Consider the following 23,581-nt stretch of genomic DNA (forward strand, 5'->3'; position numbering starts at 1 on the left):
GTGCTAATACTGTTGCCTGGAGCTCAGATCTAACATACACACAACAATTCAGTGCAGATCCCACCCACGGGGCCCGGACTCTCCGCTTTGGCTGGGGACGCCTGGCCTGCGCCTGGGCCGCTCTCTCACACGGACTGAGCTTGTCCTCCCCACCTCGCGCCTGAGCCTTGGAGCCGAGGAGTTGCGGGAGGGCTCGGGCTGCCTTCCTCCGTCCCTTCTGGCCCCCTCCCGCTTTGGGGGAGGAGGCCCATGCTCCCCAACTGTCTTCCCCTCGGAAATCCCTCAGCCACCCTCCCCAACCCCCAGCCGCCAGGCAGCCTGGGGGGAGAGAGCGAGGCGCGCGCAGGCCCGAACGCGTCCCCGGCTGCTGGCGGAGAGCCCCGCGCCCTGTCCCGGCCGGGGCGCAGCCCGGCGCGCGCGCTCACACCAAGAGCCCGTCTTTGCACTGCTGCAGCCCCTCGGCGCCCTCGGCCGGCGCGGCGCTCTTGACCTGGACGTAGACCGGGGAGGGACCCGCTTCGCAGGCGGCTGTGCGGGGCGCCAGGGCCACGTCCTCGGGGCCGGCGCAGGGCGGGGGCGCGTACTTGCGACGCAGGGAGCGGCTGACGTTCTGCGTGGGGTACCCCAGGAGCTGGGTGACGCGGGTGCCGCGCCCGCTGGCCTTGTACCCGGGCGCCAAGGCGTCCTCTCTGTGGAAAACAACAGGCGGGCGGGTGAGCGGCTCCTCCGCGGCGCGGCGTGGGCAAGGCCTGGGCAGAGCTGGGGGCTCGCGGCAGCGTGTGTCTCCCGCGCCTCCCTCCTCTACCTGCCCTCATCTCTCTCCCTCGGCTGCGACCTACTCTCCTCTCCGCCCCTTCCTGGCCGGTGACCCTGAAGTAGTCCCGGGGTGGGGATGGGGGTCACCGATCCCATTCTTTAGCCACGTCTGGGTCGCGTTCGGCAGCCCCAGCCCGGCGCCCTCCGCCCTGGCTGAGGTTCGGCCCAGACGCCGCCTCTGCAGGGAGGGAGCCGTGCGCTCCTTCCCGTTTTCCTTCTCTAACCCTGACCCTGGGCCTAGTTTGCTGTCTCTCCTCACTTCCTGCCCCTCACGTCTCCATTGTCTCCATCTTTCCCTTCATCCCCAAGGCATTGCAATCATTAGCACTGCTAGTCTTGTTCTGTTTTTATTTCTAGTTTCTAATATAAGTTATTGGCACTATTCTTATTATTAACTTCTTAAATAGCATGGCAAAGTTCTCACCGGCGCGATACAAGGGAAATGTGGGGGCAAGAGGGGAGGGTGACATAGGCCCTGCCCTCCAGGAGCTTACAGTCTACGAAGACAGACGGACAGAGGAGTCGGAAGGCCGGAGGGGATGGAGAGCTGGGGAACGGAGGTGGAGACAGGAGAAGGGGACAGAAAAGCCATGCTGCAAGTGGCAGGTCGACATGCTGAGGTCCCAGCGCTCCGTGGCGATGGCGGGCAGGTTTGGGGTGGGGGTCCCAGCCGACCGGTGGCAGCCAGGGGAGAGGAGGGCAGGGCGCCGGTCCCCTGCCGCGCAGCAGCGAGCAGCATGCATCAGGTTTTACCTGATCTCACTAGCCAAGTCGCCGCCGCAGGCCCCGCCGCCGACCCCGCCGCCGTTGCCGTAGCCGAAGGCGCCGCGGGCGCCTCCAGACCCGGGGCCCCCGCAGCAGCAGATGACGAGCCCCCAGATGCCCAAGGCCAAGCAGGCTAGCACGAGCAAGGAGCCCAGCACGGCGCCGATGATCATGCCCACACGCTTGGAGTCTGTGGAGAGAGGCAGAGGCGGGTTAGACTTCTCTCACCTCCTGGCAAGTGCCCGATTGACTAGGAAGTACCTCGGCAGGGGTCTGTGGGAAAGAGGGACAGAACCAGAAGGTCTCAGGTTCTGGGATAGCCAGTGAGGAAGGTGTGGGAGATGCAGGTGAACCCTGCGTGCCTGCTGCTTATCTCAGAGTTTCCAGCTGGAAGGCAGAGCCCAGGTGCCACCCCTCCAGCTCTCCCAGCCCAGAAACCTCACGACCAGTGCACCTACCTGACACCTTCACCTCCACCACGCACACACTGTAGCCTACGTGATTGGCCACTGTACACTGATACAGCCCGTTGTCTGCTTTAGAGATGTCCTTCAGCACCAGGTCCCCATTGCTTAGGCCTGAAATTGGAAGAGCATCAGGTGTAATGAGAGATAGGCATGGTCTCTGAGAGCCCCCACCTCAGCCTCAGCCCCTGCGGGTTGGGGGGTGGGAGACACACACACAGGTTCACTTCACCCTCAGCTGAGTCCCCTCCCTGTGCTGAGACCCCTCTCCCTGTAATGACACCAACACCATTAATTCTTTCAGTAACTGTAGGGAAGTTCATTTCCTCTCTGAGCCTCCTTTACCCATACAGTGAGAACAGGGTTAGATCAGAGAACTCCTAGGTCCCTCTTAGCTCAGTTAGTCTTTGTGGGTTATGACCCAGCTTCCCTTTGTGCCAGGAGCATCACACACCTCATTCCATTTAGTCCTCACATGTCCCTGAGAGGCACGTGTTGGGATTCCCTCCTAACATGTAAAGAAATCAAGGCACAGAGAGAATGTGCCATGGGCCTGAGCTCACAACTAGTCAGTGTCCCAGCCGGACCAAGACCAGCTCCATCTCAAAATCTCTTTCCAGATTTTCAAACTGCTTTTGGCTGACTTCCCAAGTCTGCCTTCTCTTCTTCCCTCAACAGGAGCTGCTGAGACAGGCCCAGAGGAGGAGCCCTCCACAGGGCTTCCAGGTGGGAGTTAGAGCCACCCCTAAGCCAGGGAAGCCCCAGCAGATACCAACATCCTCTGCACACTGCCCCTACCAGGCCCCTCACCTTGATTTATGGAGCCATGGAAAGACTCGTGATAGGAGAGCTCAGAGTGATAGCTGTGCTGGGAGTGGTAGGACCCTGCTCGGTAGGGGTGGATGTTCCCGCTGATCTTGGCCCACTTGTAGGAGAGTGGCTGGGAGCCTCCGTTGGCAAAGCACTTCAGCACCACATCGTTGCCCTTTGTCATGTGGCCTTCGCTCCAGCACACGGGTACCGCGGGGCGTGCTGCAGAGAGGTAGGTGATAGTGAGCCAGGACCAGGCAGGCTCATGGCCGTTAGGATGCCCTCAGCCCCAAAGCTTGGGGAAGAGGAGCCTAGAGGAGTCTGGCCATACCTTGGACAGTGACAATGACCTTCCGGGTAGCCATGGTGGTCTTCTTCACCCGGCACTCATAGGTGGCTGTGTCAGATACCTGCAGGTTCATGAGGTTGATGGACGCGTCATACTGGCTGGGGTCTGCAGCCGCGAAGCGGACCCTCTGCTGCAAATGGGGGAGGTTGCCATGGTTGATCCTCTTGTCCTGGTAACTAAGGAACTGTGAAGAAGAGGAAAACAGGTGGTGAGAAAGGCAGAACCAAGGAGGGCTATGTAGCTTGGCTGCTTTGAGCAATTCAGTTAACTGCTCTGAGACTGCTTTTTTGTAAATGGGAATGACGATGCTCGTCCCAGTGATCTCTTACAGAATGGGAGAAATTAGATAAGATCAAGCACTTCATAAAGCATCAGGTCTAGTAACTTATGAGCAGCGGCAATATCTGATCTTCCTGTTGGAATGGGGTAAGAGGAAGTAGACTGAATGGCTGGCTTGATTCCCAGTTGCACAACTCTTATCCCAATTATCCCATTAACCTGAGAGGCACTGGGGGAATTGCAAGGTCTTGGTTTTGTTTCCTGCCCTCCTTTTCCTCTCAGGATATTAGATGCCCAGTGACGTACAGAGTAAAGAGAACTCTGGCCAGCACTCACCACATTCTCTCTAGATGAGGGTTCCGAGTTGACCTGCATCCATTCAATGTCCAGTGCATTAGGACCATAATCTTCAGGGTCCAAGATGTAGGGGCAGCCCAGCCTCACATTATCACCTTCTGCCAGGTACAGGACTTCCTGGCCATCCCCATTGATCCGTACAGCAGACAGCAGTGCTGGGAAAGGCAAAGCAGGTGGGATGAGGAGAGGCCAGTGGTTCAGTCTGCTTCAGCCTCCCCTTCCACTATTCTCTTTCAGTTGTCATCCAGGGCTCAGTGGGGCTTCCACAGAGGGGAGAAGCTGCTTGGATATGCATGCATATGTATGTATAAATAGGTAGGGGCATGTCTGTGCATACTTACATTGCTTGCTTATTTAGGTGGCACCGTCTTCCATGTTCAGAGTCATGTATATATTCTGTGAGTGTGTGGCTGTGCACCTGAATATTGTTTGTATACACAGACATTATATTTGCCTGTATGTATACAGGATTCAGTGTATACATAAAATATATATCCTTATGTAAATTGTATGCTTATGAGCATTTGTAGCTCCAAGGATATTCATGCACATGACCATGTGATACCTGCTTATATATTTATGTGACAGTGTGGATGATCTGTTTTATGTGTGTATTTGTTTTTGTGTGTAGGCATTTAGAATACCTAGAGGTGTTAAGTGCTATGATGGAAGAGGCTGGCTGATTAAAAGCCACCTGTCTAGGCCAAGAAGCAGGACAGATACAAGGATTCCTGGGGTCCATTTCCAGCCTGAGAAGCAATAGGCTGGATGTGTCTGTCCCTGTGTATCTGAGTATGACTGTGTGTGTGTCTGTGGCTATGGACAGTGTGTACCTGACTGTGCCAGTGCTGAGTGCTCTAAGTGACAATGTGTGCCCTTGTATGACAGTGGCAGGTGTGACCCAGAGCCTGCCTGTGCTCAGGTGTGACAGTGAGTGGTGATGTATGGCTGGGACTATGGCTGCGTACATCTGCAGGAAAAGTCTGGCATGGTGATATGTGCTGCTGCAGACTGTGTCCTTCCCCTTGTGGCTCAGGTACAGATACTCCCACATTGGGGCCCCTCCTGACACTGAGTCAGAGGCAGCAGCCAGGGTTAGGAGGCAGGAGCCAGAAGCTCAAGACTGAGCTCCTATCCCTCCCTATCCCAAAGCCCCAGGCAAATGCTAGCCCAAACCGGTTAGACCTAGAGAGGGATAAGAGGGGGATGTACCCAGGGACTCACCCTGAGTACTGAGCACCCTGTCTCTGGTCTCCAGTAACACTCTGTCCTCAGGCTCCTCACCCAGCTGGCTAGCTTTCCATCTCTAGACTTTTTAAAGTCAGTATGGCCTGTGGAGTCCCAGCCTCAAGTCTTAGCAATCATGCTATTTCTTGCTTCTTTGACTCAGGACTACTTACACACCTCAAGAGCATCTCACATACACAATTTCAGTATCATCGGCAAGACAAATTGACACATAAACATACTCCTTCAAGCCTTCAAAATGCACATACATTCTGTGCAGTCCTCCTTACACAGACACTAACAGGTCTATACCAACACAGATATGTATTTGCAATATATGTTAATCCAGAAACACACCCACTGCACGCTCTTAAGGTTTCATGTGCGTTCATTCAAGACCAGACATATCTGTAGAAACCCAACCTGCCAGGTGTAACCTGGCTTCAGAGAGGCAAACAAGGGCCCTTCCAGCTCCTCAGGAATCCCTGAACTTGTCCTGTGGAACCTTAGATGTGCCATCAGCTGTGCCCTGAGCCTGCAGAGTTCCAGATCCTAGCAGGTGGCAGCAGCAGAGGTGCTAACGGGACCTAGCGAAGCCTCCGCCAGCCCCAGGCCAAGTGAATACCAGTTCATTCCTGAGATAAGGATCCTGATGCTATCGTCCAAATCCTGGGGCGTACATGGAGAGCCAAGGATGAGCCAGAACTCAGGTGAGAGCTGAGGCCCCGCCCTGGGGCAGAGCCACTGAAAGCAGCTGGCAACAGGGAGGATTCTTCCCACACACCGTGGAGGCCAGTCAGACAGGAGCGCAAGGATTCAGAGAAAGGGGCTTGAGAAGGAGGGACAGGCTATGCCTCCACCCTGTACTGAGGGACTTTCTTCAATTGTCCCAGCCTCACCCCATCTTCTCATTCTCAGGAGCTTTCTCAGCCTCCTCCCAAAGGTTCCAGCTTTTTGCACTTCCTCCCTCTTTTTAGGAAGTTGTCCCTATTATTTATCCCCATGGCAGGGAGCACAAGGAAAGAGAGAGGCTGGAGAAAGGAATAAAGCCACCTCAGAAGAGAGTTGGGTGCTGAGAATAGGGGGTCACGTGATGCTCTCCAAGGAAGACAGTGGCCATTGTCTCCCCACAAAACACCGGGAGCTGGTCCTCCTCAGGAGGTGTCCCCTCAGTAGTAGTAGCTACTTTCAACTGTAAATCCTCTTGAATTGTCGAGCAGCTGCCATACAGGAAAGTGAGAAAGGAGAAAGTAGACCGAAAAAAAGCAGCTGTACAGTGACCCTGGGCGGGCTCCAACAGCCCGACTACTACAGGACACAGAGAGTGTTACAGTACAGACATCCTGCCAGAAATGCCATCAGCCACCCCCCCCCCCCCACACACACACACACACAGCCTGACACAGTTCCCTTCCCACACTTCTTCCTCACACCCCTTCATCCCAAATCCAGACCCCAGGAGCAGCATAGATCTATTTCAGTGATACACAACAAAGCAGCCCTTGCTGGGACTTGCCCAGCCTGGGTAGAGCACTGCAGTATCCAAACCTAAGTCCTGAGCAGCAGGAGTACCCCAGAGGAGTAAGGAGGTACTGGGAATTGCCTTCTGTCCCCTTCCTCCTCTGGAGACTCCTCACAGCACAGGGAGCCCATGGTGGAAGTCTCAGGCCTGAGTTGTCACCTTTCATGATGGAAACAACCATCAAGACTTAACCTCTTGAGACACACAACTCCTCTGCCCCTGCCAGTAACTCTGGCCTTGGGACGCAGCCTCTCCCACTTTGAATAGCAATCAGTCTTGCTGGAAACTGATCCTTCCCAGGCTCCTCCTCAGCCCCCACGCAGAGTGAGAGTCTCTGCTCACCTGACTCCTACCGCACAGGTAACTGAGCAAGCCCTGTACTCTGCATGGGCACAGTACACAGGGCATCTGCACACATGTGTGAGCCCCATGGGCTTTTGGATGCCACAAAGATCCTGCCCCAAACTCCTGGTCACAGGCTATCCAGGACAGAGGCCCCTTTGGCAGCATCCAAACCAGGGTGGCAGTGGGATGAGGGCGGGCAGGCATTCAGAGGGCCCTAGATGCCCCTTTCCCTGCCCACTGCCCGACCCCATACCTGGGCTCAGGCACACAAGCAGTAGATGGAATGTCCCTCGGACTCGCATGTCTCTGGGCTCCGTGTCGCCTCCGTTGGGCTGGGTTCCTGTGGGCCAGTAGTGGTAGGTGGAAGGGGCAGGTGGAGGGAGGGGGAGCTGAGGGCCCAGACACTGCCCGGGGTGGCAGGAAGGTGCAGTGAGTGCCCAGCCGGGGAGCAGCCGGTGTTATTTCTATGGGAGGGAGGGGGCCTGGTCCCCGCCTTGGGGAGGAGCCCAGTAACCCTAATTAGCAGGGTGACAGGATAGCCTACCCAGGCATTACCCAGCCCTCACCCAAGCTCTTCCCTGTCCTGAGAGTAGTGCCGAGTGGCCAGGGGGACATGTAATTAGGCACCTGTTAAACATCCACTTCCTCCTGGCCCCACCCTGGGGTGGCAATACTTGCCCCATTTTACAGCGTCCACGGAGCTCCCCTCACCACTCATTTGTTGTCTCCTTCCCTGGGGGAAGTGGGAAAAAGGAAGGAGAATCCAGGCTTGGGGAGAAAGGTTGACCAGGCTTGGAAGAGTTAACACTGGCCCAGGACCCTGGGCTTGACACACTTTCCCAGTGCAGGCCTCAGGCCCATGCTCTAGGCATTCATGAGCCTCTGCATGGACCCCTCCAGTGGAAGCCTGAGCAAAATTGCACCAGGGAATTGGACCTTTCTGCCATACTGGGACCTGGGCTGGAGGGCAGACCTAGCAGATGAAAGGGATCCAGGAATGCTCAGCTCGCCTTCCCCTCCAGGCCTCTGGCCCTTCAAAGGGAGCAGGGCCTCAGAGCTGAAAGGAGGAGCAAAGGGGTGTGATGTGTACAGGAACAGAGTCTCCCTTACAGCTGTGCTTCCACCAGTGTCAGGTGGGGGAGCCAGCAGAGTTAGGGGGACCCAGCCCCTAACTGCACACATACAGAGCTAAAACAGTTTGTTGAGGCCTGCTAGAAGAGGGACAAGGGTGTGTGGAGGACATGAGGGAAATGGATGGAAAAATTGAGGGAACTGTCCTGGTGAGGGGGTATCCAGGAGCACTACGTTCACATGTGCTTGAGTGAGGATGATAGAGGGGAGATGCCTCTGTAAAGAGCCTCTCAGTGCTTCCTTGAGGGGTCACCTTGTATCCCGGCTTCTATGCCCAGCAAAAGTGGCCAGAGCTTGAAAGATTAACACAGACCCTTGTAGGCTGGACTGATTATCGGGGTGATTAAGATCTGGGGTAAGGAAGCCAACACAGTTCTGGGAGGGTCCTAGCCAGCAGAAGGAAAAAGTAGAAGGAAGCCCTTGTTATTTGCCCCAGGAGTGCAGAAAAGACCTGGGCCTCCAAGGACTCGAGGGCTGCCCTCAGGAGGCAGATCAGTAGGGGCCAAACTCAACTGCTTGACTCCCTCAAAGGAGTCAAGGGCCTTGTCCCACCCCTGACATGGGGCTTGTGCAGGGCATGGGGGGTGGGGGTGGGGAGTCTTAGGGAAAGTTATGGGCCTGGAGGATGCTGTCAGGACTCGCCCTTCTGAGAAAAATAAGACAGAAGAATAAGGAAGTTCTAGGAGTCCACATGTTTCCGTATTCCCAACTCTGCTCCCCAAACTGCAGCAACAACAGGGTGCCTTGGGGCCCGCGAGATGTACGCAGTGAATACCCTTATTTCCTTATTTATTTTAAGGTTTATGGGGTTGTCCTGCTCCCTCGGAAGACCGGAGATCATTATCCGTATTTTACAGATTAGGAAACAGAGGCCTGGAGAGACACAGGGATCTGATTCAATTGGTGTTTCTGGATCCTAAGTAGAGCTAGCCAGACAACCTGACTCAGCCTAGAGAGGCTTAAAAGAAGGACTTGGTGACCCTATGGGTAACTAGACCCACTTATGCGAAGGAAGCGTGGAAGGCCAGGGGTAGGTAGAAAGAACTAAGCAGAAGGAAATGGAAAGGAAAGGATTGTAGCCATGCTTCCAATAAAATGAAATGCAGTACGGGTTGGATTGAGTTCTGGATTTATGCTAATGGTAGAGTTGGAACAAAGCAACCTCAGAGTTGGATCTGAGGTCAGGTTGGGGTTAGTTGAAATTATAAATGAGGTTAAAGTCAGATTTGAGGTTGGTATTAAAGTTATGTTATATTAGGGTTAGAATTACAGCTGCAACTGAGGCTAAGGTTTATGCCTAAGATGGATATTATGATAAAGAATAGGATTTTTATTTCATTTACAGGAATACAGCTAGTGCTAAATCAAAAGCTGGGTTGAAATTGATTTAGGATTAGTTACAACTGGGTTGAAATTGAGTTTGGGATTTGAGTTAAGATACTGTGTGGTAAGGGTTAAAACAGGGATTAAAGGTATATGAGAAGGAGGAATTTGTGGCAACAAAGAGTGAGATTTTAATTTTGATACAGAAAACATCAGTTTCCATGTGCTAAAACTCTAGGTTTGGCTAGAATATTCAGCTCGTAGCTCTGGGAGAATACCTGTGTATGTATTGGCTAGGATCCCAAGATTTGGGTAAATCCCAATGTGCGTGGACCTGTCCGATGTGTATAAACCAACTTGGTGTTATAACAAATATACCAGGAAGCATTACTCCACCACTAGGGCTCACATCCTGCTCAAGCTCCAAGAAAGTCATTTGTGGAAGAGATACAAAATCTATTGGCAATTAGGGGGACACTGACAACAAATTAAACCAGAAGTCAAGGCCCATCGGAGAGAGTCTTACTGAGAAGGGTGTCTGGTTGTGGAATGCAGGAGAAAGGAGTTGAAGAAGAATGAGGACTTATTCTCCTGGAATAGACACCTTTCCTAAAAGGTTTCTACACAATGGTTTCTCAGAGCTTCAAAAATCAGAGCACCACAGAAGTCCCCCTTGACCTACTGAGGGCTAATTGTCACCTAGTTACTTGGGGCTTATTAAAAAACTGCCCAGACCTCTAACTCTGCACCCTGGGCCCTGCAAGGTTGTGGCAGGGTGGTGATGGAATGGAGGGGCGGGACAGAGTTCCAGCCCATAGCACATGTCTGTCTCTGGGCCTTTGAACTCAGCCAAGGAAGAAGGCTTCATCCTGAGAGATGCCCTACTCCAACTCCTCTCTTTCCTTTTCCCCCATTAATTCTCGACCTCAAACATCCCATTTTCCTGCCCACTTTCTTTACAGATTCTATAAATGTCTAACAGACCTCAGAGACTTACATTTCCCTGGTTGGAGGAGACTGAGATCATTGGAAACATACATGGTATGTGAATGACCCATCCAAAGGTTCAAAGACAAACTGAGAAGGCAGAGAGGACCCAGGCAATCTGGAACCCAGTGCATACATTTCAAAGTTGTCCCTTTCCTTTTATCCCTGAGGAATCTACAGCATAATGATTCCTGTTGTGCATTTTTCCTTGCTCCAGTTTGAGTGGTATTTGTTTCTATTCTAAAACAGAAACAGAACATCAAAAGGAGAGGCCTAGAGGAACGGAAAGAGACAGAGAAGAGATATGGGGAGGCAAGACAAGGGACCAGAGACCCCCAGAGCAAGCTTTCCAGATGGGGTGAGTCCCATCTCAGAGCCAAAGCTCCTATCATTCCCCTAATCTCTTCCTCCAAAGCCCTCATTGTAGTATCTCCACCATCCTATAAATCTGTCCTCCCCTGCCCATATCCCCAACAAAGGTCCTTCTCAAGGCTGCCTATGTTCGTGCTGAATATCCCCAGCGTTGGCCTAGAACTGCACCTTGACCCTTTCTAACCCTTTTCCAGGAGGCCTTTTTGCCCCTCTTTCCCACATCCCCATGTAGCCCTCATCCTCATCATTGCCAGAGCAGCTGGGGAAGAGCTGTCTGCAGGGGAGACTTCTGTTCAAGAGGTTCTAGAATAGGACCCATGAACCAGCACAGACAGGCACAAAAGTCATGGAGGTACCAAGCAGCTACTGTCTTCCCAACAATCCTCCAGCAAAGGGTTAGGGTAGAGGACTGCCCAGGAAGTTCACTTTTGGATGAGAAGGGCAGAGGTCTCAGAGATACTACTGGTGGCTTCATGGTAACACACTGAGCTCTGACAGAAAGGGTTGAAGTTCATTACAGAAAGAGGGATGAGATCTGTACGTGGCATTAAGTTTGAGAATGTGAATTTCAATTGCAGACTGGGTTCAAATACGGACGAGAGCTTCAAACTTCTAAGCCTTTGTGCTTTCCACTGGCCCACCTCAAAAGGAGAGGCCCAAGAGGGAGCCCAGATATACCCAAGTCTCTCCCATCAAACAGTGTCCTAGGGCTGAACCAGATTCATAAAAGTGAATAGTACATAGTCACCAGCACTAAAGGAGTGGTCCACCCACCACCATATCTACTAAAGCATGGTAGCAAAGGCTGATTGAATGACTGTCATTGAGGGAATGAGCAGAGGTAAGAAAAAATTCCCTTATGAAGTGTGTTTGAAATCCTGGTGACAAACCAAAGGAAGAAATGAAAGTTCTTGAAGATAAAGTGTCTCTTTACTTCCTGAAGATCAGCCACATTCCTCAGAACCCTAACCTATTCTGAAATTGTCTGAATTTTGCACTAGGTTGTAGGGAAACAGCCATGGAGAAAGTCTTTGTCCTGCTAAAGTGCCCTATCTGATGAGGACGTAGACAAGGAAGGAATATTTTAGCTTCCAGTGTGATAAATTGTGCAAATAGCTCATGTGTGTGACCTAAAATTCGGTGTGCCTCTTTGTCTCATGTTTCTGCTCTCTATGATATATTGCTTAATTTTCTTACTTTTTAAGCTATTGGTAACTTGATCTTCTGCTTAAATAGGTACCTACCCCAGTTTATTCATTTTTGTGCTCAAAACCTCATCAGTGCTTTTCCCCTAGATACCCTTTTATCTCTGGGTATCATCATTAGAGAGTTGTTTTCTCAGCCTTGTTTTGTCCCAGGTCACCTTCCTGCTATGACTGGCAGCCATTTTGGTTCATCACATGGGTCAGCCATTTTAGTTTGTAATGAGAATTTGCCATTTCGGTTCATCTTGTGGATTGGTCACATGGATTCAGCCATGTTTGTTAATCATTTCAGTTGGTCGCTTCAGTCAGTCACATGATTCTGCCATGCTTGTTTGACTTTTTTTTTTTAATTGTCTTCACAGTCATCAGGAAATCTCACCTTTGTAGGTGGGAGCTAAACCTCTGATTTTAGGAAACATAAGTGCCTTCTCCCTTTTCTGTTTTTAATTGGATAAGATCCTCTGTTTCTTCTCACAGAAAGTCAGTAATAGCCTGAGCAGAACAAAGGAATATCCAGTAAAGATCAATTCTAGGGGTGATGAGTATGGCAAATAGAGCCATCAAGTAGCTCCATCTTGATCTCTTAAAAGTATACCATTTCTTAAGTGACTAAGGGAGTCCCTGAGGCCTCCACTTCAATCTCAGGGAAAATTCTAAGGGACCTAAAATGCTAAGAGCTCACCCTTCTCTCTAAGGAGTTAGTAAGCAATGATATGGAGTATTCTAAGGCCAAAAGAGCCTTTAGTGAAAAGACATTGGTATCACAGTGCTTGGTAAGTACTTGAATCTCACAAGTGATTGCTTTGTGGACTCAGTGGGTCTCCCCCTGCATGGGATGCCATCGGAAGGATCCAGGACCTAGTTATTCTCATTCTCTCCATTCTTTCTTCCTCTCTCTCTCTCTCTCTCTCTCTCTCTCTCTCTCTCTCTGTCCCCCGCCCCCCTTTCTCTCTCTTCCTCAGCCACCCCAACATGAAACATGGGAAACACCAAGAACAGCACCCCACATATCCAACCTAACTACTGTGCTGTGTCCTTGATCAGTGGTATGACCCTGCCAGTTTGAAAATGGAATTACTTATCTATTATCGAAATATGGTTTGTCTCTGGCATGAAATAGGGAATGGTAGAAGTGAGTTTGGGGTAGCAGTTTAAATTATGACACTATTTCTCAGTTAAATCATTTCTGAATAAAGCATTGTAAAATCCCTTATGTTCAGGATTTGATGACCCTTTATCTCAGGAAAATTTCAGGAATTATGATAGTTACAGTCATCCCTGAGAAAGAGAGGGATATCTTAAGTGATCCTGTCCTCATATCCCCACCTGTTTCTTGGGAGAAATGAGTCTCTTCCACCTATTTAATGAAGGTAACTACAGTGGGAAGCCTCTTCAACCCACTTCTCTCTGAAGGCCAATAAATCAATCCCAGCCCCTACAAGTGACTCAAGAATTCCATCAAAGCCTAGCACCCCAAGGAACCCAGTATCCTTCAGCCCTCTCACCATGCTTCTCAGGCAAATGCAGATACTGCAGGATGTACTCATAGTGGTACTTCTTACTCCTCTAACTCACAACTTGTTCTGCCTCTGAGAGAGGTCCCAGGGGCAGAAGGGACTAGTCAAGTCCAGGTCCCTTTTTCAGTTGCAGATATCCAACAATGCAAAGTATACATAGGCCAACTTTCAGAGGATCCTAGGAAGGCAATGGGTTTCAAACTCTGGCCCTTGCTTTTAACATATCATAGCAAGATGTCCAAGTCATCTTGACCACTTGCTAGGCCTTAGATGAAAGACAAAGAATCCTACAAATGAACAATATTCTTTAAGAAGGAAAAGAAACCACACTGGAGAGGCAGTTATCCCTTCAATAGAACCAAACTGGGCCCATAATACTAATGATGTGCTAAAAATAATGTCTAACATGATAGCTGCTTTTATTGTGAAAGAGAAAAGATACTGAGGAAATCTGTTAATTATAAGGTGAGCAGAGTTATCCAAGGCAAAGAAGAAAATCCAGCTGTCTTCTATTAGTTGTAGTAGAAATCTTTAGTAAATATACAAACACAGATCCATCTTCCAGGGAGGGAGATATACTGGTGGTACATCATTTCATTTGGCAATCAACCCCAGATATTTGGCATAAATTACAAAAATTTCAGATGAGTCCACAGATACCTATGACTCAGTTTCTGGATGCAGCCTGTCTGTGTTAACAACTGAGATCCAGATGAGGGTGAATGGAGGAGGACCAGAACCGTATCTGTAGCAGCTGCAATGCTTTAAACACCAGGGTTGGCTAAGGGCAAACCCAAGGACAATTGAGGAAAGAGTTCCTATTTTTCTTTATTAATTAAGTTTATTGGTACATTTTTAAGTATACATAATGATCACATTCATTATACAGAATTGGTACCTGCATGTGATAAAACTTGATATTTTTCTTTTCCCATTCTCCTACTCTCCCTTTAATCCCTCTTCTTCTTATTTATAAATGCTATGTTTCCATTTTTTCCTTCTTTTCTCATTTTTCTTCTCCCTTTATCCCTCTCCTTTCTCCCTAGCTCTCCTTCCCATTTAAATGTTTTCTTCCTGTTTCACAATATCTGTTAGACATGTTGACACTTATTTACACTTTCAGTTTCTCAGACCAGAGAAACAATGCAGTATTTACATGTGTGTCTTCTTTCTGTCACTTAAGAGTATGGTCTTAGGGCTGGGGATTTAGCTCAGCAGCATAAGCGCCTGCCTTCCAAGCAGGCAGTTGTGAGTTCGGTCCCTGGTACCGAAAAAAAGACAAAAAAAAAAAAAAAACCAAGAGTATGGTCTTAGATTCACTAAGACCATTCACTAAGACCACTAAGATTCACTCACTTGAGAAATGTCTCAAGCTTATACTTTATGATACATTGATACAGTAGTACTTTATAGTATTAAAAAACCACATCTTCTTTACTTATTTATCCATTGATGGGCACTTGGGCTATACCCAAGCTTTTAAAAATTATGCCACTATAAACATGGGTATGCATATATCTCTGTGGCATAAGGCTTTTAATTCTTTTTGGAAAATACAAGAAGGGGAAAAGCTGGGTTTAATAGAACCTGTAGTCCTAGTTTTTTGAGGAATCTCCATACTGATTTCCACATCAGTGGAAAAAAATCTATACTCCCATCAACAATGAGAAGTGTTTCTTTTTTCCCACCACCTCACCAGCATTTGTTATTGGTTGTTTTTTTTTTTTTTATAATAGCCATTCTTTCTGGGGTGAGATGGAATCTTAGCATTGTTTTAATTTGCATTTCTCAAATGACCAATGATGCTGCACATTTTTTCATATATCTATTTTCCATTTCTACTAAGAGTTCCTATTTTAAATGCAGATGGACTAGACACTGGCACACAGCTGCACCACGCTAGCACCAGGACCCTGCTCTGAGTATCAGAGAGCCAGGGTGCTTGACTCATAGCACTGGAGGATGGACTCTCCCTGTGCCAGGAGGAGGTGAGCCAGCCAAAGTTCTCATTTTCTGCTCTGATGAAGATTGAAGGGGCCTGGGCGACCTGCAATGTCTCTGTTCACAGATCTCACCGTCTCCTGTGAGGAACCCCAGGTAACTGTGAAAATCATGGATGAGCCAGTTTAACTACTTGTAGATGCAGAATCAGTTCATTCTGTTTTAACTTCCTTCTCTGGAAAACTCTCCTCTAGATCTATAGCTGTAATTGGGGTTGAATGTATTCCTACATAATGCTTCTTTACGCTGACATGTCACTGTGAAAGTCAAATGTTCAACTGTGGGTTTTTAATTTTCCCATGTTGTCCTACCTCCTTACTAAAAAGAGATTTCCCAGTGAACCTAGGGACAATTCTCAAATTTCTGAAAAGGCCATGGTGGATTTTATCTATTGGGACTACAGCAGGTCTCTCTGACCTAATTAGCCATCAGCTGGATCCTGCTGCATGGTATAATGGAATACATGGTAGGGGAAATTCAGCTATTGCAGTAGTTATACAACTCAAAGACCTCAGCCAGTTTCTTGACCAAAAGCAGTATCCAATCAAAGAAAAACTCATCAAATCCTCCAGCCTCTCACAGACAAGTTTGTCAAACATGGCATTCGGTGGCCTTGCCCCCTTGCAATAGTCTCATCTCCCATAGGAGATTACAGGGTGGTACAAGATCTGTGCCTAACTCACAAGGCTGTAATCCTGATCGGCCCTCTGGTAGCAGATCCATATACAATTCCTTCTCAAATTCCTGGAGACACAAATTGATTCTCAACTTTAGACCTTGAAGATGCTGACTTTTCTGATCCTCTCCATCCATATTCCCAGTTTGTGTTTGTCTCTGAGTGGAAAAATCTCATTTCAAAGACAAAATAGCAGTGTACTTGGACAGTTCCCCAAAAACAATTTAGAGAGAGCCCTCACCATTTTACTCAGGTACTAGGAAAAAAACTTAAGGAACCTGGAGCTTAAACAAGGAACAATTCTACAAGATAAAGCCAGCCCCATTTGAACTATCTGGAGAACAAGACCACCAAAAGAAAAAAGCTATCCCTGCGAACCTCTGAAAGACCTGAGGTTCCTCTTCAAAAAACAAAACTCTAGTATTGCTTTTGGTACAGGTAAGTAAATGGCACCTGTATTGAAACTCCTGTTTTTAATTAGAACCAAAATGTGGGTAATCTTGTCAAAACTACAGCTCTCAGGCTCTCGATAATTTATCTAACATCCCACTTGGGAGGTATGGAGATCTGACCTGATTCTTCTCATATTTGGGCTTTATGTCACCACCCTAAAGTTACTCTCCTGACAGATTCACCAAAGTGTCTCTCATCAAACAGGTGGTTCCTGTAGACACTATTTTTTCATTGTCTTCTGACAGGTTTTTTTTTTTTCTTTAATCTAGCCAGTAAGTCCCAAGGTAGTTGGAGAGCACATACTGCCCAGTGGGTAAGACCAACAGCCCCTTTCAATAGGAAGCAACTATATGAAGACAAAGATCTCCACTCCTTCAGCATCCATGAAAGATTATGGGGATGTGTGTCTCTCAGGGGAAATGAGGCAGGAGATTAGGGCATGAAAGACTGGCTGGGGAAATAGACATGACCTGTTAATTGCAGAAATCCCAGGACATCCCCACAGAACAGTTCCCAAAGCCTTGCATGAAGACTTCCTCAAGAATTCAAGTAGGTTTTCAGTGGGATGCCCTAGACCTGATATCAGGCTGAGGAGGGGGAATACAAAAGGTCAGTCGACACTGAGCTTTGGACTACCATGTTCTCACTGTAGCCTGCTCTTGTCCTGTACAGTGTACTTATTTTCCCACTTTTACATGGTCCAAACTCCCTCTTCAGAGCCTGTTTATTTTCCTACATCAAATTTATGTAAACTCTTGCTACCATTTGCTATTGTTTTGACCAATTCTTTGCTCAAGACAGTAAGGACCTAGAACCACTTCTAGAAAGACACTGTAATGCCACAAAACCCAATTATAAGAGATGAAGTTCAGTGCCTGGGAGTTAAGTGAAGATTGGGAGAAAAACAGCCAGGAGTTAACAGGTGATGGTTATTTTAAGGTAGAAGAAGGAGATCCTTGAGAACTGGACCTCTTGGAACCTTCTACCCAAACCACTTAGAGCACCTCACTCAGATCACAGCCAAGCCCTTAGGAGGGAATAGCAACAAAGACTGACTGGCCTAAGCATCGGGGGGAACAGGGGATCAGGGAGCCTATGATGAATTAATCTAAAGTTGAAGCAAAACTTCTCCTTTGCTTGGCTACATGGATTCTCTGCACACATATCTTTGGGGGAACCTGGGTCCCACTCTGGTGTCCCAGATTAGTCCCAGGCTCATCTCCAGACCATTTTTCCCAAAGGTGCGTGGGAGTTGGCAGGCATCAGAGGGAAGCTGGGCGTGTGTCTGCGTCCCACTAAGCCAGACCTGACCTGACCAGCCCTCACTCCACCAGCCTTATTTGTTTCCTGTTGCCTAGATACCAAGATGAGAGACTGAACAGAGGAAGATGGTGCCAGAGGGGGAGAGGCTCAGAGGGAACCCAACTCTGCCAGGGGTGAGTCGAGAGGGAAGTGTTCACTGGCAGGAGAGCAGGAGGCTCAGCCAAAGGATAAAGTGGAAGGAGCCCCACTTCCTGTAGTTTCCTCCCTGTAATACATCCTTCCCTGAAATGCTCAGGAAAACCTTGTGTTTCCAGAACTACAGCCCTCTCCTCACCTGGGGTAAGGCTGTGCAGTTGCTGGGATGGAAGATATCTGAAGCGGTTTCAGGCATGTCAGAAGAGCCTAAACCAGGTGTAGTGGTATATACCTTTAATCTCTGCTACTCAGGAAGCTGAGACAGGATTCCAGCTCAACCCAAGCCTGCACAACTTAGTGAAACTGTCTCAAGTTTTTTAAAAAATCAATCTCAAAAGGCTCAGTAGTAGAATGTTCTGAATGAGGACTTCAATTTAATACCTAATACCAAAAATTAACTAATTAATTTTAAAAAGCAAACCTGGATTTGGATTTGTTTTATGTGGTCTGAAAGAGCCAAACCCAAGCCATGCATTAAATGCATAAAAGACACCTATTGATTCAGTATTTAGAACTTCTTGAGCATCAGGGCTGATCTAAGATACTTGAGCCATGTAATGAGGTACTGAATACTCTGGCTTCCAGTGTGTGCAAGCTCATATTGTCCAGCCATTTAGCTAGAGTTTACCAAGGAGATTCAATCCTCAGACGTTTCAAGGTCCCTTTCATTCTTGACATCCTATGATTTGCATCTCATCACCTTTTTCCCAGAGACCATGCTCACCAGCTCTGGGGAATTTTTTCTAGGGCCTGACCCTTCTGATTCACACTCCCTCCAATGCCTTGCACCTTCCTTCCTGGGAGACAAGAAAGCCATCCAAAATTTAACCATATTCATGCCCCAATCTCAAGTTACCAAACAGCACTGGGACAATGGATATCTTTGGCCAGGAGGACTTGGCTGAGAATGTAGAGACAAAAGATGGCATCCTTAAGAGACAAAAAAAAAAAAAAAAAAAAAATGGGAAATTGCACCACTAAGGGCATGTCCCAGCTAGGAGGGGCAGGAGCTGTGGGAGCTAACACAGAGAGAAAGTCTAAGCTATTTAGAGCAGCCAAATCAAGAATAATTCCATGATGCTGGAATTGAGAAACTTCCATGTAACCCTGGAATGAGCTCCTAGAATGTATATAGAGTGTAGAAGGGGAGGTGGGGTCACCTTTGAGAGCAGCCTTGCATAGGAAAGGACTTCTGGTCTTCAGCAAGCCACCCCCTTTCCCACAGCTCTCCCCCAGGTTCCTATGCTGCAGGAGTACTAGTTAGGAGAGGCAAAAGTGGGAAACAGCAAGGAACTCTGTCCCCAAGTCTCCATGGCATTTGTACCTACACTTCTTGTCTGAGACACCAGCGTCTCCCCTCTGTGGTCACGTACACAGCTGCCACCCTTTCTCACCCTCAGAGCCCTGTCTAGCTTTGAACTCTGGCAGCCCCTTTTATCCCAGGCAAACCAAAGCGCTTTTACTGAGACCAATTAATGGCCAACGTGGCCCAAGTCACAGATGGGGTGCTGGGACTTTTCAGGGGCACTGGAGGACATCCCAGTATCCCACTGAGTCAGGGACTTCCTGGCTCAGCCACCAGGACAGGCTGCTGAATCATACCCACCTGGAGCTGCTTCTGCAGCAGGTGCGAAGGTTCTGAGACCGCCCCCAAGCCACAGTGGAGCGTCATGTGGGCACCAGGCACCTGTCGGCAGGTAGGGCATTTAGCCCAGTCAGGAGTTGAGCACACATTCCTAGAGGGCAGCTGCCTGCAGATCTGACTCAGTTCTCATGGCTAATTCAGCCACTGGATTTCCTAGACTAGACTAACCCAATCTGACATTGCAAAGACCTAAAGGGTCACAGGAACACAAGACAGGAGGCTTGGCAGCCCTCAGAAGCTAATATGCACCTTTGTACATAAAAAAAAAGTAAAATATAAAGAAATTAGATATTTGTGCAAAAAAGCCTAAAATATCTTGGACAAAGCCAAGCATAATAGTATATGCCTGTAATCCCAGCTACTCTGGAGGTTAAGGAAGGAGAATAGCAAGTTAAAGGCCAGCCTGAGCAACTTAGTGAGACTCTATCTCAAAATAAAAAAGGGTGGGGACATAGCTCAGTGATAGAGCCCCCCTCTGCTCAATCAACATTACCATACAGGCACACACACACACACACACACACACACACACACACACAAATATTAGCTTGGGTGTTTTAGGGGACGGTGCTTTTTAAAACACATCTGCATGTCACCAAAGGCAGTGCAACAGCAGGACTCTTCCTCTGTGTCTCCATACTTCCCAAACCCTTCTCTACTCCTTTGCAGCCTCCTAGATGCCTTAAGGCTGGCCAGTAGGAAAAAGTGCATGTCTGAGAGGGGTGACTTACGTGCAGAGCTGGGGAGACCAGGCTTGCTATATGACTTTCCTGGGAAAGACAGTCCTCTAAAATAGGTAAGGGATGTTTTTTGGTGTCTGCACATATCAACTAAATAGATGATGCTGGTAGCCACCAGCAGAAGGGTGCCAGCCTCCCTGACAGTACTGCCTTGCCTTCTCTCTCATCCACAGTTACGTGCTACATACTTTCAAGAGCTTTGGAGGAGGGTTTACTAGGTAAAAGATTGCACTTACGACTACAGGGCCATGACGGTGAGAAAGGGTCCCCCCTACAAATACAGGTGTACTACCCAAGTGGTTGGGGAGATACATTATCTAGTGGAGAAGATGGAGGGGACACCTGGGGCAGTGCACAGGCCTGAGGAAAAGGAAGCACAGGAAGCAGCTTGCTGACTCTCCTGAGCCCTATGAAAAGAGGACTCTTGCCCCGGGGCCCTTGTAACCTGGCACTGTAAACATCTAGGACGCTTCAAGCCACTGTCCCCTGCCTCCTCCAGTGCAGGCTACATTCAGGAAGACAACATGAGAAATATGAGAAATGGAGTAAACTCCAGGGGTTAGAGAGTAGGGAGGCAGGAGCACCCTAGGGGAGTCAGTTGGAAGCTCCTCTCCCCCAGGGCATTCAAATAACGGAAGTGACTCCAATATTGCAAGCTGGTACTCCTGCCCCAAATGGGAGGCTGCAACCTGGGCCTTTCAGGGAAAAAAAAAAAAAAAGGCTAAGACTATTCTACAGGTGCATTAAATTTGAAGGGAGTATTTGGGAGCAGCCTGGCACAAACCAGAGGTTTCCAGGAGAAGGGGCAAGGCCTGCTGTAGTCACTGCGTGCCCAGAGGGTAACTGGCACATGGCAGGCACTCAGTAAAGACCTGAGTTTGTGAATGGGTCCATAAGGAACAGTTTGGGGCAGAGTGAGGAAAGTTACAACAAATAAAGGCACTTTGGGGACCCCCTACTTATGGGGACTGACGTGAGCCAGGCCATGTAAATGAGGGGGCAGCTGTGTTCAGGCAAGGAGCTGGGCCCCAGGAGTGTCCTGGTCTGTGCAGCAGAACTACCTGGAGTTGAGGAGAGCTGAGACAGGAGCAGTGAGCCACAGGCTCCAACAGTGCCCCTCCGCAGGTGTGCTCTGAATCACAGCCCAGAGCCCAGGAAGAGATGTGTCTTGGCTGGCCTCATCCTCCTAGCTCCACCCACCAGCCCTGGCTCTGATCCGCCCCCACTGGCTCCATCTCAGTGCCCCAAGATGCCTCTGAGCCAAGTGTAAGGGAGGTGCAGAGCAGGTGCAGAGACAAAAGGGCTCAAAGTAGACACCTCACACACCACTCCGGGACAAAGCGCCAACCCCACTTAGGAGGGACCATCATGAGACAGCTTCCTCCTGTCCCCTGCCCCTGTGTATCACACACCCATGATAAGGTGCCCGGAATATGTTTTATTCCATCTTCACTGCCCTGTGGCAGCTGTATCCCCACAAGAAAACCGAGTAGTTCTTTAGAGAAGTAGAATAGATTTAATCTGTAACTATGAAATGCCTAGGTTAGCAGCAATTGTGGACACCCAGAGACTGGGCAGAATCTGTCCCCTCAAAGGCACCCTGAGGCCCCTGAAGGCTCCCCTTTCAGTTCACAGAGCTGCTGGTTGGACCTTAGCTTTGCGCTCGGCTTCAATGCAGTACTTCTCAGGAAGACCGGAGGCTCTGCAGGAGGGAAAATGCAGGGCAGGCGTAAGGAAGCGGCTGGACATCATTCTCTTTGGGGAAGGGGAGAAGTGCCAGGGAAGAAGGGGTCCAGTGTACCTCAGCTCTTCAAGTTTCTTCTTCTTGATGTCATTAATGCGCTCCTGCCGCTTCTGGGCCTCCTCTTTGAGGCGCCGGCCCTCCTCGAAGGTGGCGATCGGGTTCTGCACCTGCTTCTGCTGGTTCTCACGCACCTGGCGCCGGAGCTCGTTGGCATGCTGCAAGCGCCCTGTGGCCTTTTTCTCCTCCTCCAGCCGCTCCTTCTCAATCTGCTCTCTCTGAGCCCTGAGGAATGGAATGGGCCAGGAGTAGAATGGGCTGGGCTGCACCAACCCTACAGAAGAAAGGCTAGGAGCTGGCTGGGTAGCCCCTCCTTGGGGCCATGCTGTGGAGACCACGCAGCCCAGGCTCTTCTGCAGCTCAAGGGTCAGCCCAAAGGTGGTCACATGTGCTCCCTCCTCCCTCAACCAACGCTAGCCTTGTGGGCATGCCACTGTGTGTCCTAGCAGCTCGAAAGGACCCCAGGCTGGGTTAACGTTCTGCTGTCTGTGGTGTTGAAATTCTTTAACAAGGAGCTCCACAGTCCAAGTTTTCACTGGGCTTTGCAAATTGTGTAGCTGGTTCTACAACCAGGATTTCACGCACTGGGGGTTATTTTTGCTACTCTTCCTTAACAATTCGTAGCTGCTCTCCAGCTTGTTCTAAAGCTTACTTCCCCCTCCTTCCATCCTTCCTTCCCTTCCTTCATTCTGAAAACAGAAAATAAAGGGACAAAGGGCAAAGGCCTGAGCAAAACTAAATAAACTAAGTAAACGAACAGCAAGTTGAGGAAAAGCCTCAAAGGAAGCTATGGGCGCAGCAGCGAAGCTGCCTACAGTTTGCATGTACTCCGCCCTTTTTCCTGCCCGCCTGGATTTGGATGCTTCCTCGGTATCCTCTTGTCCTCCACATATAGCAATGGCTTTGTTTTTTGCTCTTTCTAATAAACACACCTGGTCCTTCCCCTCTGTGTGCTGTATTTTGTTTCTTCTTTCTGTGTCACCTCAGAATAAGAACCCAGAGAGGGAAAGAGCTGATAACCCTTCCTTCTGTTTTTCCTTCCTTCCTTCCTCTCTTCCTTCTTCTCTTGTTTCCCTCTCTGACAGTGATAACAATAAAACCAACAGAAAAGGGCTGGGGATTTAGCTCAGTGGCATAAGTGCCTGCCTGGCAAGCACAAGGTCATGAGTTCGATCCCTAGTACCGCAAAAAAAAAAAAAGAAAGAAAGAAAGAAAGAAAGAAAGACAGATGATAAGGCTGTAATGCTAACTCAAATTAAGTTCTGGAAAAAAGAAAAAGATCAGCCTAGTGTCTTAGTTCTCTAATGGATCCACATCTCCAAATTCCTCTTAGAAGCC

The 23,581-nt window shown here is 49.1% G+C and overlaps 2 protein-coding genes and 1 long non-coding RNA gene across 10 annotated transcripts in view; 1 reads left to right on the top strand and 2 right to left on the bottom strand.

Annotated features, from left to right (window-relative positions):
• Vsig8 (V-set and immunoglobulin domain containing 8) overlaps positions 1-7,353 on the bottom strand; it is a 154,543-nt gene extending 147,190 nt beyond the window's left edge. For all 4 annotated transcript variants that reach the window (XR_010048801.1, XR_010048802.1, XR_010048803.1 and 1 more), the window contains exons 1-7: positions 7,188-7,353; positions 3,820-3,995; positions 3,187-3,388; positions 2,856-3,077; positions 2,040-2,159; positions 1,570-1,771; positions 426-689 (exon numbers count right to left, since the gene is read on the bottom strand). Coding sequence is in view for 1 of the 4 variants with exons in the window: in XM_063253494.1 (XP_063109564.1) it covers positions 426-689; positions 1,570-1,771; positions 2,040-2,159; positions 2,856-3,077; positions 3,187-3,388; positions 3,820-3,995; positions 7,188-7,236 (1,235 nt within the window). In the remaining 3 variants the exon portion in view is untranslated. The remainder of the gene's footprint in view (positions 1-425; positions 690-1,569; positions 1,772-2,039; positions 2,160-2,855; positions 3,078-3,186; positions 3,389-3,819; positions 3,996-7,187) is intronic.
• LOC111755848 (uncharacterized) lies at positions 585-23,186 on the top strand. Of its 3 annotated transcripts, XR_010048805.1 has the most exons (7): positions 585-713; positions 10,351-10,429; positions 10,625-10,733; positions 15,336-15,566; positions 17,958-18,035; positions 20,372-20,498; positions 20,616-23,186. It is a non-coding gene; the product is annotated as an uncharacterized LOC111755848 (long non-coding RNA). The 3 variants fall into 3 exon arrangements; XR_010048804.1 differs by having other exon boundaries at positions 20,372-23,186; XR_010048806.1 differs by lacking the exon at positions 10,351-10,429 and having other exon boundaries at positions 588-713; positions 20,372-23,186.
• The window catches only part of Cfap45 (cilia and flagella associated protein 45), a 34,201-nt gene continuing 32,555 nt past the window's right edge, over positions 21,936-23,581 (bottom strand). For all 3 annotated transcript variants that reach the window (XM_013149189.3, XM_013149190.3, XM_003466668.5), the window contains 2 exons: positions 22,244-22,468; positions 21,936-22,144 (listed from right to left, as the gene is read on the bottom strand). In XM_013149189.3, coding sequence (XP_013004643.2) covers positions 22,072-22,144; positions 22,244-22,468 — 298 coding nt within the window. In that variant the 3' untranslated portion in view covers positions 21,936-22,071. The remainder of the gene's footprint in view (positions 22,145-22,243; positions 22,469-23,581) is intronic.

The sequence above is a fragment of the Cavia porcellus genome, unplaced genomic scaffold (genome assembly GCF_034190915.1).
Source record: "Cavia porcellus strain 051 isolate PalLab524CR breed Dunkin Hartley unplaced genomic scaffold, mCavPor4.1 scaffold_7, whole genome shotgun sequence".
NCBI classification, from domain to species: Eukaryota; Metazoa; Chordata; class Mammalia; order Rodentia; family Caviidae; genus Cavia; species Cavia porcellus.